The following is a 20,798-nucleotide window of genomic DNA, read 5'->3' as shown; positions in this document are numbered from 1 at the left end:
GCATCGCTCAACGCCACTTGCTACTTCTGCTGTGAATCCCCTTCTCCGCCGCAATAATCCTCTCCAGGAAATGAAAGCCCAGGTGACCAGCGCGTATCGCAAGGTAGCCTTCTTCTCCGCGTATCGACTGCTGTGAGCACCAATTGATCTTGTTGATCCGCATCGCCTCCGCAGCCCTCGGGACGATCAGCACTCCGCCCATGTAACTAATCCTGCGAGATGATGCACTTCGTGGGGAGGAGATCCGTTAGCGAAACTACTAGAGTACTCCATCATCGTTCTGGTCTACATGAAACGCGCATGAAATTTCCGAAAAAAACAAACTGATTCTATAGAAACTAATAACGTCCTAGTCATACAGTAGTAGATCAATGGGCATAAGAACTCCCCGAACCCCGGAAACTGGCCCCCAGCACCAACTGAAGAAGAAAAACTTGTCTCTCGTCATCCTAAGTATATAACCGAAAAGGAAAAAAGAAAAGAAAAGAAAAAGAAAAAGAAGCAAGCTTGCCCCGATCCTTCTTCCCGTGGCCCTTCCCTGAAAAGACGTGGGAGAAATATCACTTCCGCGCCGTAACCATTGCGCCAGGATAACTGATCGCGATCACCGAGCCGATATCTTCGCTATCACCCTGAGCGGCCCATTCGATGGCCAGTTCCAAGGCATCACGGCTTTCCCTCTCGATTGGTGTGAAGTGGCCCGTCCGTGGAAGCATAATGACCTGGCTGTTCGAGTCAAGGTAGTCCGAGATTCCGTCCAGACACAAATGAGGCTCCAGCGCGGTATCTTTCTGGCCCCAGATGATGGTCGCCGGTGACTTGAGGACTCCGTCAGGTCCATCGTCGAATAATCCCTTCCCAGTGGTGCTTCGTCGTAGTTCACTACCACGATTGATACTGTGCAGAGAAGCAATGGTCTCGAGAGACTTATTCCAGGACCCTAAAGTAGCTCCCTCTCTGTAATATCTGGCCATGTGCTCGAAGTTGCCCAGCACGCGCTCCTTCTTGACGGAGAGTGGGTATGACTCTCCCTGCGGAGTTGTTGTTTTACATTCTTCCGCGGAGGGACCTAACGTGCTGGCCATGGATTCGGCAGCGTCACGATCCGTATACAGTCCTTCTTCACCGTGGGCGATCGTGTGGACGCGCTTGAGGAATGCGTAATCCCCTGCGTATCCCAGGAAGCGGACAAAGGATATGGGCAATCTCATGACAAAGATATATCCTGACAAACGAAGCTGGCGGAACACAGGGCTGACCGTCTTGAGCGCTTTGGCAAACGTCGATCGGGAGCGGAGTGGCGAGTTCAACGCCGTCTTGAACATCTTAAAGGCCGATGAAAGCAAGCGTCGCACATTCGAGACGACAAGGCCAGGCTGGAGTGAGAAAATGATTAGCAACAGTATATCTGAGGAGTAATAGCTGCAACACCTACCAATGGCCCATTGGTAAGAATGAATCTGTCAGCTACCTGGGGTGCTTCCGCCGCCAGGCGCATCGCCAGGACGCAACCCCAGTCATGGCCAACAATGATGACTCTTCTTAGCGGCTTTGAATCCACGGGTGTTTCGATCCCATACTGCTCCCTGAGAGAGATGATGAATTCTGTCAAGCTCTCCAACACGTTTGTCGCCGAATATTCGTCCAGACCGTCAGTCCCACCATATCCCGGCAAGTCAACAGCAACCAAGATGCTCGATTCGTGGATAGCAGGGGAAGATACGATATGGCGCCATACCGCCCAACTATCTGGGAAGCCATGGATTAGGATGACCAGTGGCTTCTTCGAACGGGCCGCCGTAGCACTGCCAGGTACGACGCTCGTGAGGTAATGGAACTTGAAGCCACTGCGGAGGGTCAGGAATTGGTGCGAGAGACCGCAGAATCCCTTTGACAGATTCCAAAATCGATCCCTGGCTGAAATTACTCGACGGACAATTAGCAAGCTCTCATGACTCTCCAAACATAGCTAGTCGTAGTTGATTCCTTGATTCAAACGAGATTTCGCTAGTGACGTAGGCAGAAAGATCACAACAACGTGATCGTACCTAGTTTCAACTCATTGACCTCCTTCTCAGACGCGCGCGAGAAGGCTCGTCCAGACAGGAGAGCTTTGGATGCATACGGGGACAAAGTGAATAACCCGTATGCGAAGAACAGAACGGAGACCAGAGCCGTCAGCACCCGGTTCGCCATGACGAGCTGGAGGAGGAGGCTATCGGCCTCCGCCCTATGATGATAGCAGCGACACAGGAAGGATCAACGGGAAAAGCCACGGTATTTTATGTCCGTTGCGATATCGATCTAGAGAAGTGTCCGGAGAGAATTCAGCGCAGGAAAGAAACGCGGTGGCAGCTGTGAACAAGCACCATGATCTAGGTTGAAGCTCCCTTCGCAACTCTCGCCGCTGAGCGGCGGCAAACCCGCGTCATTCGCGTCATATGGCCCAGCCGATCAGTTCAAAGCAACGGACTGTCGTGGCAGGCTCTGTTTTGCCCCCGCCGATAGTGTGAATGTTGTCTTTTCTCGCATCTTCTGACCGGACCGTCCTGGAGAGTGGTCGATGGGAGCGAGTTATCCTATGGAACATGGCTGGAAACCAGGCCATCTACTTATAGCTAGAGCTGTACTAACCCGTTAGGCTAACATCCGCTTTTCGCCATGGGGATTCTTGTGGGGTTTTGTTTGTTACTGTATATGGACGAATCTACTCCACGTCTAACTAGAAACGAATCAACAGAAAATAAATAACGTATGTATTCTCAAAATAACCCAAATCCTCTCTATATCCATGTGGAAACTCATTCATAACCCCTCTTTGTTCGCCGCTTTCCTTTCCCACTCCTCATCGGGTGGCAATTACAATAATACACAAACGAAATTTGTACACAAAAATGGAAAAGAAAAACACGATCAGATATATATTGAAAGACAGGAAGTTAAAATATCCAGGAAGGATACCAAGTTCGCTTCACCATAAATGTCATGTTGAACCCCCCACGCTTCCTTTCAAAGTCGACAATGGAACACAATAGAAGAACATGCGAAAATGTAAGACAACGCTGAGAAACGAACGGAAAAATAAATACACAAGAAATCAACGATGAGGTATTGAGGCATCAAGACACCTTTCGTACGGCATCGGTGATGATTGACTCCCATTGGCTGGAATTCAGAAAAGAAGTCGCTCAAAACAACACATTTGCGAATGATTAGGATTTCTGGGTAGTAGACGAGAAAGACAAAAGAGCATTAGCCTCCCGTTGCACCGGCCAAACACCACAAGCGCCAGAGGCTGGGGGTATTTCAAGGAATATGTATAGCATAGATTCCAAAGGGAAAATGTGACGAACTCCGGGCAATGCTGTCTATAACGAGTCGTATATATGAATCGGATTATGCAATGTCGTACAGTGGAATCTGGCAAAGAGGAATTCGGTGAGGAGTGTGCTCAGGATCATCGATCGCCGCCCCGCGAGGACAGGAGCCTTCGGCCGAAATTGCGGAAGCCTTTCTTAGGACTGTAAGAGAGTCAGTCGATGTGACACGAGACGAGATGCTCTAGGTGTCATGTTCTACGTACCTATCGTTGTCTTCATCCGCGTCGGCTTCGCGGGACGAAAACTCCGACGAAGTGAGATGCCTAGTAAGGGTGTTGTGCATGAAACTGTTACTATGCTGTTTGACAGTTAGTTCCGAGGACATCAGAGACAGTAGAGTAACAGAAAACGCACCTGGGAGTGCCTGTCCACATCGACTTCGCTCGCAGAGCGAGAGTCAGATACCACAATGTTCGGCTCGTGAGAACCGCGGATGCTGTGGTCATGGGAGCCCTGAATGCTCGAGTCGAGAGAAGTAGAACGTGCCAGAGGAGAAGCATTGGAATTGAAGGACTTTCGCGACGGAGATTCGGAAAGCTCGCTGGTTGAATCGCGACTAGCAATGCTCCGCGGCTCATCTGATGGCGGATTGATGACGCTGTCCGAATTCGGCAGAACCTGGGACGAAGTCGCAAGCTCCCGAAGCCGCTTCTGTTGCTGTTTGGAAGGTCGATGGTGCGAGAATTTATTACCGAGAATTGCAGGTGCGTGCGAGATCAGAGCCCTCATGACATCCTTCTTGAGTCGTAGAGCCAGATCGAGGTTTGACCATGTCTTGTTGCGATACTCCAGGACAGGCAAACGGAAAACGAAATCATGGACGTCTTCAATGTTGCGTCCTCCTTTGCCCTTGTAGCTCAAGCAGAGGATCACGTCATTGATCTTCACATGGGCCAGTGTCATGTAGTTTGAGGCACGAGACATCATCTGTGAAATGTCATCTGCCGCATTGGATTTACTCCTGTTCGCTCGACCAAGTGTAAATTTCTTGGCTCTCTCTTTCTCTCTCTCTTTGTCTTCACTGGCACCGCTAGCGGAAATGTTCGATGCTGACTTATTTGTAGGCTGACGAGCCAACATACGTAGGCTATCCACGGACTTCTTCTTGAGCATTGAGTGACCCGTTGACGGGCGATTGACGGCCTCAACTCCATCTGTGGGCCCTAGGCGGTTGCTGTCCTTGTGTAAGGGCGTCATCATAAGGCCTCTGTGTCTGTTTGATCGCGGGGCTTGCCTCCTCTGATCTGGGAAAGAGAGAGTCGGTTGCAAGCGCAACTGGATAGCTCCAGGTCCGGTCGAGTGTTGCGATTCTTCTCCGGACGTATTGTCATTGCTTTGCTCGGTTGGAGACGATTCACGCGTCTCTTGCTCATTCTCGCTATCGTCGTCCAGAGGGTTCGTGTTCGGGATCATAAATGGAGAGAATCCGCCGTTCTCAAATGCATTACCACCTACCCCAGGGAAGATGTACTCGAACAGCTTCTGGCCCGTGTCTCTTTCTAATTGTATCTTGAGTGGGAAGAGCGTGACCTCGAAGTCATCCAGAACCGGGATACCAGCGACTGCTTCCAGCATATACCATTCGACCTTTAGCATATTTGAGTCGGGTCCTTCCAAACGCCGATTCTGGTCAAGGTAAGGGACAATCATCTGAGGATACAGTGCATCGGGCAGCAGATTCAGACCGTAGAGCCTCTGGATCTTGATCAGATTGTGATTTGAGCCGTCGCTATTGTCTGTGCGCTCATATGTCGCATCCCGCAGCTGGAATTCGACCAGAGGCTCGGTCGGATCCTTCATCAGATGCCACACCACCTCAGACGCGGAAATGTTCCAACGCAGAAGACCGTTCGTCCCCGATCCACTCCGGTCTTCGTTTCTCCTCTGCGAGGTAGTGATGGCTTTCATGATGAAGAACAGCTCGTCTTCGCAGTGCGTCAGGTCTCTCTCCAGTGTCATCCGGTCTTCCCAGCCTTGCCTGTCCAGGTATTTGGCCTGCACCTGGAAATGTTCTTTGATCTCCTCGAGACGTCGAATGCGTTCCTGAAGCTTGCTAACCATCTCCGGGGCACCTCTCAGATCGCTAAAGTCGGATGCAAGCATGATCTTCTCCAAGCGCTCATTCCGCACTTTCTCCAGCGGTTCACTGTAGAGCAACAAATCAAGGACAATGATGTACATGGAGTAATACTCCGCAGAATCACAGATTGCTCTAACGCGAGGGAAGTCGACGAGGATCTGGTCCATTCGAGTTTCCCTGTTGTCATCGTTAATTTCATCGCCTCCTTCCTGGCCAACCTCCTCATTGTACTTAAGCCGGAGATTATTGTACTTGTCGTAGCGCAGACTAGCAGAGGTTTTCTGGATGATTCTTGAGAAACCGAAGGGATTGAGCTCAAAGTCGAACATTGCTTCCAGGGTGATCCACGGTGGCCATGCAGAGCCAGGAGCATTCCCGTATTTGTTTCCGGCGTAGAATTGCAGATGTGCTATCAGATTCTTCTGCGTTGCCACAAAGAATTGAGCGCCATCCATGTCAAGAGAGAAACGGCGTTGGATGAGGCCGCTGACATCGTCACCCACGCGCTGCTTATCCATGATAGACACCACCTTCAATTGCATGCCTTTGGCAGCTATCAGCGCAACAGACTTCGGGTTCTTTTCACTTTGAAGCTGGATCTGAGGAGCTATAAGGCGCAAGTGATAGCTATTCTGCGCCGTGAATTCTGGAGCAATCTTGTCGCTAAAGTCTGCCGATCCTGTACGCTTTCGAGACTCTTTTCTTGAACTGGTCTCACTGTCATCGGCGTTCACATAGCGCTTGGCATCATTAAGGAGCTGTTCTATGCGATCTTCAACACTGCCATCGTCATCTTTCTCTGTGTTGTTTAGGTCCTCATAGATCGATGGCGATGTATCTGTGAATGATCCTGGACCCTTCTTCTTGGCCTTGTTCTGTTCTTCGACGATGTCAAGAATAAACTTGACGGCCCTTCGCGACATGTAATATACGAAACCTCGTCTCTGGCTGACCTGGTGTCCATAGCGGAGGATGATGTTCCTCAGCGAGTTGTTCCATTTGAGCTGGATATTATGGATTATAAAACGGTTGTTGAAATCAGTGGCCAAATCGTCGTTGGGAGAAGAGTAGAGGCCCGCAATTTCGGGATCGTCCCCATTGCCCATTGACTCGGAGTTCTCCCCGGTCCTAAATGACGGATTTTCACGATTCTGGCTTCCAAACTCGAAGTCTGAAACTGAATCTTGACCGGTCAATTGCCTCTCGAGACGACGAAGACCACCGCCTAGGAATTTGCGTCTCCGGGCCAGTGATTCAGCCTGCCTGATAAGAAGATCGCGCTTGGCTCTGACCTCGGGATCATCCAGGTGCTCACGCAGTTCCTCTTCCTGTTCGCGAAGAGTCTGGTCAAACTTGGCAGATTGCCTTTCAAGGACAGCTAAGCGTTCTTTGACTAGCTCCATTTGCACACGTCGTGGGTCATTGTCTTGCGAAATGACACACTCATGCGTCGGCTCGTCTCCAAAAGGACTGAATCCAGTCTGTTCGGAATCGGCCTGCCCGTGGTCTGTTTGGCGCAGATATGTGAATCGGGGTGCGAATGCAAGGGGCAAGATTTGCGTCCGAGGGTTGGACTCTTGGGGCAGAATCCAGTCCAGCTCAACAAAGTCATCCATATCAATCCAATCCATGTTCTGATCCGGGATCGTGAAACGAGATAGATCTATCGACGCGACAGGCTGCTGGAAAGTGGAGATGACATCGTCGGTGTTCTTTTGAATGTCCTCAGGGTTTGTGCCTTCGATGCTCGAGGAAACGGCCCGGAAATCGGCCCTCAGGAAGTCAAGTTGGGTCTGGTTGATCCGCATTGCACTAGCTTTTGTCTGCTTCGAGCGCCCTTTCATCATCGTTCTGATCTGCTCACGCCTCTGGTGCACGTCGAGTCTGAAGCTATCAAGGCGAACCTTTATGCCCGTCGCAGTCACCACATCTTCGCTGTAATCCTCTTGGTCTTTATGTTTGTAGATGTGAGCCACAAACAACGGAGCGAAAAGAAGCTTGTACTTCACTGTGGCGAGGTGTCGACTAAACTTCTTGCTTGTCTTGGTGATTCCGGGCCAAAGAGGACCTTGACGAACAGGCAGGGACATGACTCCAGAGAAGAGTGACCACCAATTGAAGAAGTGCGTGAAAAACCGTGGAGTCAAATGAACCGTGTTATAACTCGTCGATGACTCAGGGGATCCAACAACCCATTCTCTTGTATTCGGGGCCTCGACAGCGATTGACAAGTGAATATGGTTGCTTCGGAAGCCCTTATACGCATCATAGTCCTATTCGATGTTAGCACCCGCCCATACTTATTTGGCATGGGCGACTCACCTGTCGATCCGATTCCGGTACGTATATCGGATTGCGGAGGACAACCTCGTAATGAGGCTTGAACTGGAACGATCGGACACCATTATCCAGATCGCGCTCAAAAACTAACCCTGCCAGCCATCGAACGTTTCCTGACAGCTTCATAACGACCTTTTTGAAGAAAGCGGTATTTTTCACATCAGTAGAAGACGACTCACTATCGCCGTCGTCCATTGGAGATTCCAAGGAGCTACGTGCTTCGTGGCTGTAATCCGGAACTGCGAGCACGTATTCTCCGCTAGTGACACTCATAAACTCCCGTGGGTCATCGGTCTGGTGGATGTTCCATTGCACATCCTTTCGCCAGCACATCACAAATCCAGCACCGAAACCTGTGACGACATATGGATCACGGGATCCTTTCAGCCTGAAATGAACGTCGCCATCGCCCTTCCATACCACACTGATAGCTGAGTGGAAGCTCATTCGGATCTTGTCCCAAAATCCAACTCGATCCGAAGGATCGATCTCGGGCTTGGTGAAGCCCTCAATGATCTTCATCATGTCCTGTATCACAGGTTGATATGACATACCCCAGGAAATGCTCGTGGGAAGACTCGTGTTAATCTCAAATATTGGCTCTGAGTACGTCTTGACCGGTGAGACCGTTCGCCGCACGTCGAGACAAAAGGCAGGATTTGTGGAACCATCAGGCATGGTGCTCGCAGGCACGATCTCTACCTGCACGTGCCTTGCGGATTGCTCGTCGCGGAATTCTTCAGCGATAACGAGATTGGTTTTCAGAGACCAACTTGGTAGTCGAGGCGACTGCCCAGGGCGCAGCGCTGGGATATGCAAAAGATCGAGCGGGTAGTCTCTTAAGCTGACTCGAGCCTCACCCATGTCTAACCGGATACCCATTGGAATCAGCAGGGAATACTTCATGTCCGTCGGCATGCCTTTCCCTATCTTGTGAAGAAATTGGGCGTATTCGGTGAGAGGAAACGTTGGTTTGTCAATCACAAGATTCACGTCGCTGATGAGCGCGGACATAAGCCCCGGTCTATTGGGAATGGCCAAAATGACCTCGTTGTCGTCCGCCTCTTCGGGCGGTTCATCCGCGCCAGAGAACAGATTCCGGATCTCCCTCATCGAAGTATCCTGGAACTTCAAAGCAGAGTCGATTTTGAGTTTCCAGGTACGGGCATTATGCTCTTGTAGTTTGTACCATGCTTCATCAGCCGCTATCTGCGCGGAGGAGCTCAGGCAACTGGTGCCCTCGGTATCATAGCGATATTTCCTCCCCCTCCTGCCCCGATCTTCAGAAGAAGACCTCCTGGGTCGTCTATCTTCACTCTTACTCCTCTTGCTGTCTTCGCTGGTGCGCTCCTGGGTGCTTTTTGCGTAGTTAGACCGAGTTCGCAGGCGGGACGAAGCACGGCGGTCGGACTCTGCCACTCTCTTCAGCTTCAGATGGTAAGCATCTTCACGAGCGATACGCTGCCTCTGCTCCATGAGCCCAGCTCGATATATCGTTCCCAATTTCCATTCGAAGGCGTCATCTTCTAATTCAAATAATAACGCTTTGCTCCGAACGGAGATTTTAGGGACCTTTTTCGGAGGTTCGGGCTCCTTTCCCAGAACGTATTCGGTCGAACCAGTTTTAAAGCGATGGTTCAGCTGTTTCATTGCTTTCATGGCGTTGACGCAATTGTCGAAGATGCGGTGCATAATCATGTGATGAGGGACACCTATCCGAATGAAATCCGTATACAGGTCGATGGAGCGTTCTTCACGCATAATATCGCCCTGCTTTCGGCGGATCTCACGTAGATCGAGCCTCACATTGTTCATACTGACAATTCTCGCCCAAACTCCTTTCAGTTTAGGAGCTTCCGCATGAAGGCGAATCAGTTGACATCTTGTGAAGGGAGCCGTCCAGCGGTGACGACCAGCTGTGAAGCCGTATATCTGCACCATCATGGGAGGATCAGAAGGCAATGAAGCCTTAACTTGTATGAGAGTCGCTCTGACATCAACAGTGACGAGCTCTCTTTTGGCTGAAGGCGACAGCGGGATTTGGGCCGAACTCTTCGGAGTATAATCATGAAGCCGATAATCGCCTGTAGGTGCTGCACCCTGTTGCGCAGGACGCATGAAAGTGTCCCGTAGCACGTATCCTGCAACCCCGAGGCAATAATATCGGTAGAGCGAGTACTCAAGATAGACCCCTTTGATCACGGAATTGATGTGCGATATAGGACCATGAGGGTCGCTGTGAGTGCTGAGAGCGACTTCAAATCGAGGCATTGAAAAGAATGGATCCGGTTCTATATAGTCCTCCGATTCTATCGCAAACCCTTCGAGGCCTCGCACATGGAATGCCAACCGTCTGCCGTCAGCTTGTCCCTGACGGGAACTTCTAGGCGGTGATGTGGGAGGGAAGAGGAAAGACGCCTCGTCCCCAACAGTAGAGTGAGTAGACGTCCTTCGTCTGGGGAGCGTCCTATTCGGCTCAAGTTTCTGAGCTCTATAATCCGCAGTCCAGGACTGCAGCTGCAGTGCGATGCCACGATTTATCTCAGAGACACTGGAGTCAAAGCCGGCGACCTCAAAGCTCGATCCGGTAGCCTCAAATTGGAATCTCAAAAGCCACGGTGGTATCCTCCTTAACACACTTGGTTTATTTTCATCACCGGGCATCGTCTTCTTCGGCTGCACATGGGTCTGGAATTGTTCGATGACCTGGCGAATCCCACGATTAACTTCATCATTAACCATATGAACCGAGAAGCAGTTCATGTTTCCTGAAGCGATAACGCAAACTTCGGGAGAGGCATTGAGCAGGACTTTGATTTCCATGTTCTCCGTAGTCAAGATGTTATGCTTCACTCCGGCGGGGGTCTGGTAATAGAACTGATGGGAGGTGATTCTGTATATGGATGACAAGGAATAATGGAGTCCGCCCTCTGTCGAGTGAGACGACTCGATATCCATAGACATTGAAGATATCGAAGATATGAGGAGGTTGTAGTCACAGGGTGCGGATCCTGCAGTTTCTGTGATGGGTAGGACGAATCGAAGAACGGGTTCATGGATCGACAACTTGATGCTCAGTTTAGGTAGCAGGCGCGAAATCAGTCGATGGTTATTATTATTATTATTATTCCTTTTCCTTCGAGACGATGCCCGTGTCTGCGCTAGATCGAGTAATCGAGAACAATGTTGCGGCTCCAAATCGACAGAGGGCGATGTCACCACAAGGTTGGCGAAAAGAACATTGGTATTGCGTTCCTCCGGATCACTCTCATTGGCCAAACTCACGGTCTTGGAAGGTAGTGTAGTTTTGATTGTCGTGGTAGCCATTGGAACATACAAGATCTTATCCGTTTCGCCAGAGCTGTCATCCAGACTGACAGACAGGGAGATCGCGGCTAGCAGGGCTTGGTGAGCAACATCATTCCGTTGGAAGTACATCCGATGTGCTGGGGTCTCCGGATCCATTCGGTGCAGGTCCACACCAATCTCGTGCGTAACAACATTGAGGTACATGGACTTTTGATCCTCCACGGCAGGCTGGATTCGTCTCGACGCCCTGAAAAAGCTCAGTGCTATCTGGAACTCTTGTATACCACGTAACAGAGAGCTGGCGAATTCCTTGCAGTCGGCTACCGTCTGGACAATAGCATCCTCCTGAGTTCCTGGCCTGTCCAACTCTTCGACAAAATCGGCGAAAGATATTTTACCGTCCAATTCGGGGGAGTCGCCCTTCGATACGTTGGAATTGGACTGCTTCACCTTTTTCGACAATGTCATGAGGTCGTCATAAGGAACGTGCAATCTTCCAATTTTGATTGCAACCGATGTGTCCCTCAGACCCTCGAGATCCTTGTAGAGAAGTCCGTGTATGTTGATCCCTATATTATCCACCAATTCCATCGGATCGTGGCCGTCGACGGCCAGCAGGATATTCCGCACATTCAGCATCCATTCCGCAGGGCTCTGCTCCCCAGATGGATCCTTCTTGTGTCGAAAGAGTTTCCCTCTATCCACCATCTTGCGCCTGGTATCCACAGCCATCGTGAGATAGCCAACCTGAATATAACCGGCCTCCGTAAAGTGGATCGTGGTGTTCGCTGCCACGACATCGACCATCTTCAACCAATGTATCTGTCTGTGGACCCGTTTGATCCGCTCCTTCACCTTGGTCAATGTCTTCCACGTCTTACTCCGCGACCTTGAAGGCGAACTGCGGCCGGATCCCGTGTCCTTGACATCTGTCTCGTCCGACGAGTGATCCGAGGATATCGATCCGTCTCGCTGATGCGCTGCATGTTTACTCCTTTCCAGCGCCTTCGTGTCACAAGTTACCTTCAAGTCCGTTATCCGGAGGCTGACCCATGTCGGCTTAGCAAAGGAGGGACGGTGGAGTGACAACCCGAGCCCGCGGATTTCCAGCTGTATCCCCTCCCTCGGGGCGTATGCGATGCGTCGGAGGGAGAAATAGCCAACTCTCTGAATCGAAATGCCAGTCCCGATGCGTATAATGGCCAATAGTATGAAGGAGGCTAGGTAAAGGAGCAGGAAGCCGACCACCAGCGTCGTCGGGCTGAAGAAAGTCATCTTGCCTGCGTGGCCACGACCGGTTCACTCCGCTTCACGGCCAGATGCCGTTCAAAGCATCTAAACGATAGCAACCGCCTCGATCCCCCGCTGCAATTGATATAAAGTCTGTTGTTATGGCTGCATCGACCGCATGAGCCGGACAAGCCGTAATCGCGATGCTGCCGCCGGTGGCTCAGGGTTCAGTTGGCTCTGGCTTGCGCGCCCGGATGCGAAGCGTCGGGAGAGAAACGTAGCTGTCGTGAACCTTTCATGCTGCGTGTCAACTTCTTTTTGTCTCTGTATTATTTGCCCTTGTTTTTCCTCCACTGCAAGGCACGGCCGTTCCAACAGGAATGGGTTGGGAAACGGAGATCGGTTGGGAGAGGTATATTACTGGTTTTTAGGCCAGACAGGTAAATTAGACTCAGTGACTTCAGAGAGGACAGAATGCGGACCAACTGCGGACCAAGCCTGACCAAGCCTCTCTTAGAGTCCCTTCTCCGTCTTCTTGTCCCCTCCAGCAGCGCTTCCAGAACGGCAGAGAGGCTTGTTCGTTCACCCTGGCGCCGGGTCCCGGTCCGTCGTGTGCTGTTGGGCCAATCCGTCGGTCGGAATGGGCGATCCGGACACGAACTATTATCTATCTATCGGGTGGTTCGTTTTGGAGGGAAGCCCTTTCCCAGCCTGCTTCGTGTAATTAAATTATAACTTATACGATTCTTGTTGGATGTGTAACTAAATAACTCTGTGACACTATCGTGGACAGTCCGTTTTCAGTAGTAGGATCGAACGACAGCGTCCTTTGTCTGCAATAATAATGCTTTGGTACTCCGTATCCGAGCTGCCGTCTTTCACTGCGAGGAATCGAAGCTAAAAAGCGGAGACACGACACTAACTAACATCGCCCGTCGCGGAGGCATTATTATTACGATTTCTCCTTCAGGAGCCCCAAGACACGTGCCCACAGGCCCTGACTAGCAGACACGGAGTTGTTCTAACCTCGACGATCACCATAAGAAGAGGGAGACCGTTAATGATGTTCTCGATTTAGATACGCCTAAGGTAGGAGGAACTCCCCGAACATCGATCTCTGATTCCTAACACGATAATTGTCCAGGGGCTCCGGCAACATAAAAAAAATCACCAACATCAGAAAAAGATTGTTGGTCTTGCCACTCCACAAGAGGTTCCCGCTCTTAAACTCTCGCCGGTCCCGGGAGTTCCGCGCATCGAATTCTTATTCACCACATACGCAACGAAGGGGGATGCTAACTATCGACCGCGGTGGGGCCAAGCATCATAGAGTACAGCCTCGAATGTCCTCAATAGGGATTGATTTAATATTGTTTGTTCGCCTCGCTTATCCCACCACCGTATTTCGAGACGCTGGATACGCCGCAGTCCCGCAACATGCCTGAACAGGTAAGTGATTATTATTTCTAGGGAATAATAATAATAAGTAATATTTCTTATTTCGCTCTCGATTCCGGCACCTTCACTTCCGAGCTGGACGCCTTCAACTTCTCGAGGTCCTGGATCTTATCGTCAATAAGCGCGATCTCTGCCTCAATGTTCAGTAGCTTCTCGCTCAGCATATGCTTATAGTCCTCATCGGAGAGGGCCTTCAACGGGACCCATTTCGAGTCCGCTAACCGCTGCAGAAAGGGCTTCGATGGACCCTCCTGTGCACGCTGTGCCTGCCATCGGTCAATGGCATTGTAAGAACTCTGGCCAAGATACCCCAGCATCGAGAAGATCACGACACCTGGGACAAGGCGACCACCTACGTACGTTCGTCAGTGGACTTTCTTTCGAATATCACATAAATACAATCATTCAATTTACCCATAAGCCGCGTTACTGCACCTCCCGCAACCCCACCAGAAATGGCGCTCGTATAGGCACGTTCTTTCGGAGAAGCATCGTTCTGGAAATGGAGTTTCAGAATATTACTCCTCAACCCTAAGTTTCAAATTTTTTTTTAAATATTGCCCAAAACACACAAGACCTGAGTAAAAAATGTACTTACACCAAAATGAGCTGCCTAGTGCAAACCAATGGATTCCATGCGACACTGAATGGGCAACCTGGTGAGGAGAGCTGGTGAGGATACCAGAAATACCTCCGTACAGCAGACCAGCCGATCCTGTATGAATAAATAAATTAGTCAGTCAGTCACAAAGCCACAGGCACACAGTAATTAAGGCATCATCAAAGTGGCATGTCCTGCGATTTCATGGCTTAAATTCAGAAGAAAGCAATCATGGAATCCCATACATATGCAGCTGCATAACAAGAACCGGTCTCCGCTCTCGAGCAGGGAAGAAAAGAAAGTGCAAGGGAAAACGTACCGCTCAAACCCCCAGCTTTCAGAGCTGGTAGGAGAACATCTGAGCCAAAAACTGGAATTGCTTCATCCTTCCCACCCATCTTGGCCCATTACGCAGCTTTAATGCGTCTTAAACCTGCCGTCGAGGACTCCTGCGCTCTGGAAACGTAGAGGGTGTTGCAATTCTCGAAGCGTTGAGCGATATGCACGTGATCAACACTATGGTTATGTAATCAGAGCAATATGGTTAATTATGAACATATCGTGATGATTCGAGTACAGATTTTGGCAATTATTATTGTTACTATTCTGGTGGGAGAACTATAGAGGGCGGCATAACCGATCATATTGCTTCACATATGTTACGACGTGACCTTTGGAGGCCGTTGAGAATTCATGCTGGAGGAGTAATTCCGATCCCAAGTCAGTAGTATCACACGTTGATTGGCCAGCTGCACGAATTCCTATCCCGGGATCTAGACACTGCCTAGTACTACTCGAGCAGTAGCAGTCAAAGCAGTCGACCCAACTGGCAGTTCTATACTCCTCGTAGATATCCCCTATCCCGGACCCTTGGAACATCGTATGACAGCTCCTTGCCACAGCTGCACCCCGGCTGTGACTAAGCTCTGCAGAGCAGGGCCGCCGGACGAACGGTCCGCTAATTCGAGCATTGTTCTTAAGTTACCGTTGGAAATTGGTTTATCTGGGGTTAGGGCCATGGATCTTCTTTTTCCATTCGGCGCTGGCCGTTATCCTTACTACAGATGGCATACAGTCTTTTGCAACTCATCATGCAAACGTGCAAGGACGTTATAGTGCCACTGGATCGTTTCGACATAAATGGTCATCACAGCCGTACTGATATCGCTCTGCTCTTCGTAGCAATATGCATCGAAGCCAGACTGTATATTCAGGCTCAATAGAACACATACTCAGCTCTTGTTGTTGGTGTTGGTGCTAACATGCCCTGGTATCGGGTACCCTTTTACTTCAAGAAACTCGCAGAGAATCACTTGAGGATGAACTCTGGATATGATATTTCCCAGCATAAAAGAAGGTAGCGGCACCGCATACGGTCATGGAATGAACGAGTCTTGGCAGGTTTTCGAGCTCCGATGGTAAGTTAAAGAATGGAGTTAGTCAGTACCATGCATAATATCTCTTGATGGTTAGTTAACTATCCGGAAGATAGAACAGTCAGCATGAGACAATGTCACCTTGTTCAGTAGATGTTCTTTGAGAAGTGAGGTCAGTTGCAGTGAGTATCTGAAGCATCTGCTGATCCATCTATGGAATGGATGAATGGAACGCAGGGCCTGCAGGTCGGATGTTTTAGTGTCTGCCGGTTTTTACCATAGTCTACATACTTAGAGGGCTGGGGCATGATAACTACTCTAGAATGAAAGGCTTGATCCGGTCCCACCGGCCGGCGAATCTCAAGTCGAGACAGCCGAGAAGCACAACGAGAAGAGAGGACGAAGAAGCCAGACGAGCAGAATGAACCGGGAGAAAGAAAAAGAGGAATTCCTAGATTAGCGGCCGATTTGCGCTCCAGACTTGCGGTGGTTCGAGGCAGAGGAGCGTGGCTGCCGTCGTCGGCAAAGGAGCCGCACCACGCCTCAGGCTGACTTTTCTAGCGTCATCACTAAAATTTATCCTCACGGAGAAACGACCAAAGTCCATTTTGCCTACTTCCCCTCTGCTCTTCACTGCGGAGTATTGCTGCACCTACCACCTTCACATCACCTTTGGGTCTGACATCGCCGGCCCCTGCACTTACTCACACACTGCTATCGTTGCTGAAGGATTCTTCCATCTTTCAGCGTCCCCCTTTCTGCGAACAGAGACGCGCACAATCGCCTGGGCGCGTTTCCCACTTGAACTACCGCAATCATGGGTTCGTCTCCAGGCTCCCACCCATCCCACACCCTATCTATACCGGCAGTGATGAGGATGTATCGTACTGATGCTGTTGTCTTTAGCGCCCGCAAAGCCCAAAGCCCAGAAGATGTCCATATCGACCTTCTTGGCCGATGAGAGTAAGTGGCGGAGATCTATGTGGGTGATCGTCAGTCACTGATGATGGACAGGTCTCGGCTCGTGGGCCGACGAGATGGACGATGTGCCCCTTCCAGGTGAGTCTCATGCTGTTGAAGATCAAAATTCCAACGATTATACCACTTGCTGACAATTTTGATATCCAGCCGGTATGTCATTCATATTTTCCTGGTGCGATACCTCTTACTCGAAATATGATGTCTAATTCACAATAGCCCCCTCGTCCTTGACCAGCTACGGAGGTGAACGCCGCACTATGGGCAACGCGACTGGCTTTAATGGTTATGGTACAAATCCCGATTGTCCCGGTGTGTGCGCGAAGGCATCTGATACTGACGTTAAAAACCTAGACCGTGACCGTACGAGTTTCACCCCCAGAGAAGAACTCCCTCTTCCAACCCAGCCTCCCTACACCGCTCATCTTGGGAACCTGTCCTTCGATGCGACCCAGGGCGACATCACTGATCTCTTCGCTGACTGCGAGGTGACAAACGTACGCATCGTCGAGGACAAACTGACCAGGACCCCGAAGGGATTCGGATATGTCGAGTTCGCTAGCGTCGAGGGATTAAAGAAGGCCCTCACCTATTCAGGCACCAGTTTCCAGGGACGGGCGATCAGAGTCAGCGTTGCGGATCCACGTACGGTTTCCTGATATCCCCCGGTTCGAGGACATGGCTCGCTAACGTTATCTATAGCCAAGGACCGCCCAGAAAGCACAAGGGACTTCAGTGACTGGTCTCGCAAGGGACCTCTTCCGGATCTTCCCAATGCTCGTCGTGTCTCTGACAGGCCCGGATATGGTCGCAGCTTCGACAATGTGTCTGATGCTGGAAGCGACCGGACTAGCAGCCGACGCAACTTCGAGGGTGATGGAAAGGTCAGAGACTTTGGCAACTGGGAACGCAAAGGTCCTCTGTCCCCTGTGAGCGGGCCCCTTAGAGAGGGCGGTCGCCCGCGCAGCAATGAGGGTCCGCAGTTCAGGAGAAGCTCCCCCGCTTGGGGCGAAGGACGATCGCAGGATGGATCAAGGCCTCCCAGACGCGAATTCAAGGAAGAGCGAACCCCAACTGCCCCGGAGCTTGACAACCAGTGGAGATCTAAGATGCGACCTGACCCTGCGCCAAAGGGGCCTAGCAACCCTCCCTCTCCTGTCGCTGCTCCTGCGCCAGCAGTGAGACCCAAGCTGAACTTACAGAAGAGGACTGTCTCTGAAGCCGAACCCGCAGCACCTGCAGCACGGCCAGCAGACCCGAAATCGAATCCCTTCGGTGCGGCGCGACCGATTGATACTGCCGCTAGGGAGCGAGAGATCGAAGAGAAGCGTCAGCTGGCTATTCGTCAAAAGAAGGAAGCTGATGAGAAGGCCAAGGCGGAAAAGGCTGAGAAGCAGCGCCTCGCAAAGGAACAGGCCAAGACTGAAAAGAGAGAAGGCGATGCCAATGGCTCGAAAGACGGCGGTGCTGATACACCCCAGGGTGCTAAGAACCTGAACTTCGAAATCCTCCGGCGGGCCGGCGAGGATGAGAATGGCATGACTGCCGATCATGAAGCGGAAGAGAAGACGGAAGAGGGATCGAAGGAAGCCCCCAAAGATGCTGCATCCGCCAAAACAAACGAGAACTGGAGAAAGAGTCCTGCCCAGCCTGCAGAGGCCGCGGATGATGAGGGCTGGAGCACAGTTAGCGCCAAGCAGCGCAACAGCCGTCGCGGACAGTCTGGTCGTGCATTCCAGTAGATGTACTAATACCCGTTTGACGCAACCGTCTAGGATCGAGGCATCGTGCTTGTCTTTGGTGTCGTGGAGTCTGCTGGATGTTTAACTCTTCTTCGCTTGCGCGGTTGATCAAGTTTGTTCTGTCAACTGGCGTGCCTGGCGCTCCGATTTCGAGTGCGTCCACCGTCCTGCGGGGAACGGTGGTTCAAGGAAAGGATCGCTTCATTTCCGTCAGGCTGTGCTCAAGGGCTGTACTTTCTCACCCAAGTTGCACGAGCTACGGAAGTGGCCTGGTTTTACTCATCCTGGTGGCTGTTTTGGCTCGGTTCTAGATCGCCTGCGCCTTTCAGCTACTTGAGCCTCCTTTTTGGTTCATGATGTCTTTCGTCTTAGTATTCCCTGTTGCGCTACTAATGCCCTGTCATCGTTCAATGATTCAAAAGTTTGTTACCTTGTTTGTATTCCCATCACCTAACTGTACCCATGTGAGGATCATCTATCACATATCTACGACTGTGACGGCTCATGCTGAGAGGTAACGGAGAAGTGGGTAGCTGACCCTGATGTCTTCTTTTCTTCGCCTATCTACTATTTCTTTATGATACTTGTGTCACTTATTCCCCGTCTTTCTGTGTCTGCGTCGTCTAGATCGAGGAGGACTAAGTGTGAAGTCTATGATAGTTCTCGTCCTGGGAGAGCTACTTTCTTTTGTTCAACACAGCATTCCAAAAAACCTTGTCTGTAAAGACGGAAGAGCGAGGATACTTTCCGACATTCCATCTGCTCTTGAATGCTGTCGAGTCATACCAACTTGAAGAGCTTTGCTGGGCAACTGCTATCTAGAATTTCTCCTTATTTCCTGTCACCTCGTTTTCTTTCTTTTTTTATGACTGAGCAAACCGAGTCGATAGAGCATGGGGTTTACGAAAATATGGAAACTCTCTTCACGTTTTAAGATTATCCGTCTTGTACGTCCTGAAGCCAAAATGGTGTAGGACTACTGGATGCACTACGTATTCAGACCATTGAGAATTGCTTCACTTAGTCTAGAAACAGCACTGTTTATAGTACAGTACTAGTAATGCCCATGTCTTATTCTTGCGTCTCCTATGGCCAGCGTCGTGAAGGGGACCGCCATGGCCATATTTATATTGCAGCTTCATAAACTCAAAACGAGCACCATACAAAGGATTTCGATGCTGTCTTTCATGAATATGAGTGCAACCAGACTCTTTAATTTGCCGAGAGGAACGAGTCCAGAGAATCTGCAATCACGATATAAAGCCATATCCGTTGAGAAGCCAAGGTTCGTCGACCACATACAGTAAAATTTATTATTTTCAGATTGCGCATGACCAAAACTAGGAATTGCCTCCGCAATTAGACGTTCAGCCCCTTGCATCCTATTCTGATTTACGACAAGATCACTCGTGACAGGGTGAGAAGCTGATAGACTACTACTGTTGAAGGATGCACCGTGTGCTTATGTAGTCTCGAGATTGGAGCGGTAATTGGGGTTCTTAAGCGGCATACTACGATTAAGGGGGCTGAGATTAGTGTTCCTTTGTGTATACTCCAGGCTATGAAGCAGCAACTTGGAGGGCAAACCAAGTAAGATAACTCTCTGATAACGGGCGCCCCCTCTTTTCTAGACAATAAAGAATTGAGATATTCAGTATTCTGTGGATGTATAGGACGTCTGAGCTTTCTAATTGCCCGGCTGGTAGTGTTGCAATGGGATTGCTCGACCTCTGGCACTGAGTGTTTTTAGTCGACACTGCCGACTAATTGTGACTTTTTGGGGGGCCATTAGTGGGCATATAATGAATAGATAAAGCTTTTACTGACTTGGGTCTGGGAAGCTTATGAGTGCGAGCAGGGAGTCCAACGGGGGTCTTGGTGTGGTATAAAGAGACTTGTCCTTAGAGTCTAAAGGCGTTTGTTTGTGGAGTACAGTACAAAAATAGATACGAGGGGTCTGGGATAAATGTACGGAGTACGGAGTACCATAAATATATAAATTAAGACCGACCCCAAAAATGTGGCCCCCAAGCAGCCCCATATTGTTGGCTGGCGTGGTATCGCTTATTTTCACTTCTTATTTTGATGTGAGAATTGAACACCATATATCCAAACAAGAAATAGGAGGACCTTGGAGGTTATGATTTCTTGTAGGGGTTTGATTTCCGGCTGTCTTTATTCTATCGCGCCGAGTAACCTCAAGTTCCAAGACATAGGAGGACAGCGTGCAGACCGTTAAAACGGCCTGACCCATAAATTGCCCAAATTGAGAGCGCGTCTCGTCCTGTTTTAGATCCGTTACAA

The 20,798-nt window shown here is 50.3% G+C and overlaps 4 protein-coding genes across 4 annotated transcripts; 1 reads left to right on the top strand and 3 right to left on the bottom strand.

Moving 5' to 3' along the window:
* Nucleotides 1-306: 306 nt before the first annotated feature.
* C8Q69DRAFT_456600 (putative alpha/beta fold family hydrolase) lies at nt 307-2,580 on the bottom strand. Its single transcript, XM_028629846.1, has 3 exons — nt 2,049-2,580; nt 1,436-1,917; nt 307-1,376 (listed from the first exon to the last, which is right to left on the bottom strand). The coding sequence occupies exons 1-3, from the start codon at nt 2,194-2,196 to the stop codon at nt 561-563; spliced, it is 1,446 nt and encodes a 481-aa protein (XP_028487412.1). The 5' UTR covers nt 2,197-2,580; the 3' UTR covers nt 307-560.
* A 452-nt stretch (nt 2,581-3,032) lies between these two features.
* C8Q69DRAFT_148501 (mitochondrial protein from FMP27-domain-containing protein) lies at nt 3,033-12,598 on the bottom strand. The gene is made up of 4 exons (XM_028625508.1): nt 7,783-12,598; nt 3,735-7,733; nt 3,584-3,678; nt 3,033-3,521 (listed from the first exon to the last, which is right to left on the bottom strand). The coding sequence occupies exons 1-4, from the start codon at nt 12,382-12,384 to the stop codon at nt 3,458-3,460; spliced, it is 8,760 nt and encodes a 2,919-aa protein (XP_028487411.1). The 5' UTR covers nt 12,385-12,598; the 3' UTR covers nt 3,033-3,457.
* An 856-nt stretch (nt 12,599-13,454) lies between these two features.
* C8Q69DRAFT_148516 (hypothetical protein) lies at nt 13,455-14,906 on the bottom strand. The gene is made up of 4 exons (XM_028625509.1): nt 14,718-14,906; nt 14,396-14,512; nt 14,212-14,328; nt 13,455-14,149 (listed from the first exon to the last, which is right to left on the bottom strand). Exons 1-4 carry the CDS (start codon nt 14,794-14,796, stop codon nt 13,836-13,838), a joined length of 627 nt encoding a protein of 208 aa, XP_028487410.1. The 5' UTR covers nt 14,797-14,906; the 3' UTR covers nt 13,455-13,835.
* Nucleotides 14,907-16,591: 1,685 nt separating this feature from the next.
* Nucleotides 16,592-18,494, top strand: C8Q69DRAFT_441944 (translation initiation factor 4B; the record flags this gene model as incomplete). Its single annotated transcript, XM_028628797.1, has 5 exons — nt 16,592-16,595; nt 16,681-16,737; nt 16,789-16,833; nt 16,972-17,397; nt 17,455-18,494. The coding sequence occupies 5 exons, from the start codon at nt 16,592-16,594 to the stop codon at nt 18,492-18,494; spliced, it is 1,572 nt and encodes a 523-aa protein (XP_028487409.1).
* Between the last annotated feature and the right edge of the window lie 2,304 nt (nt 18,495-20,798).

This window comes from Paecilomyces variotii, assembly GCF_004022145.1.
Source record: "Paecilomyces variotii strain CBS 101075 chromosome Unknown C8Q69scaffold_2, whole genome shotgun sequence".
Lineage (NCBI taxonomy): Eukaryota > Fungi > Ascomycota > Eurotiomycetes > Eurotiales > Thermoascaceae > Paecilomyces > Paecilomyces variotii.
This window is presented reverse-complemented; position numbering and strand designations above follow the sequence as displayed.

Bases quoted from the DNA above. Each gene is read 5' to 3' on its own strand.
- C8Q69DRAFT_456600 (XM_028629846.1), bottom strand. From the start codon at position 2,196: ATGGCGAACCGGGTGCTGACGGCTCTGGTCTCCGTTCTGTTCTTCGCA. The intron at 1,918-2,048 runs GTACGATCACGT...GAGTAATTTCAG, and splicing joins GGTCAATGAGTTGAAACTAG to CCAGGGATCGATTTTGGAAT. The intron at 1,377-1,435 runs GTAGGTGTTGCA...TTCTCACTCCAG, and splicing joins TTCTTACCAATGGGCCATTG to CCTGGCCTTGTCGTCTCGAA.
- C8Q69DRAFT_148501 (XM_028625508.1), bottom strand. From the start codon at position 12,384: ATGACTTTCTTCAGCCCGACGACGCTGGTGGTCGGCTTCCTGCTCCTT. The intron at 3,679-3,734 runs GTGCGTTTTCTG...ACTGTCAAACAG, and splicing joins ATGTGGACAGGCACTCCCAG to CATAGTAACAGTTTCATGCA. The intron at 3,522-3,583 runs GTACGTAGAACA...ACTCTCTTACAG, and splicing joins GCGGATGAAGACAACGATAG to TCCTAAGAAAGGCTTCCGCA.
- C8Q69DRAFT_148516 (XM_028625509.1), bottom strand. From the start codon at position 14,796: ATGGGTGGGAAGGATGAAGCAATTCCAGTTTTTGGCTCAGATGTTCTC. The intron at 14,329-14,395 runs GTAAGTACATTT...TTTGAAACTTAG, and splicing joins ACTAGGCAGCTCATTTTGGT to GGTTGAGGAGTAATATTCTG. The intron at 14,150-14,211 runs GTAAATTGAATG...GAACGTACGTAG, and splicing joins TGCAGTAACGCGGCTTATGG to GTGGTCGCCTTGTCCCAGGT.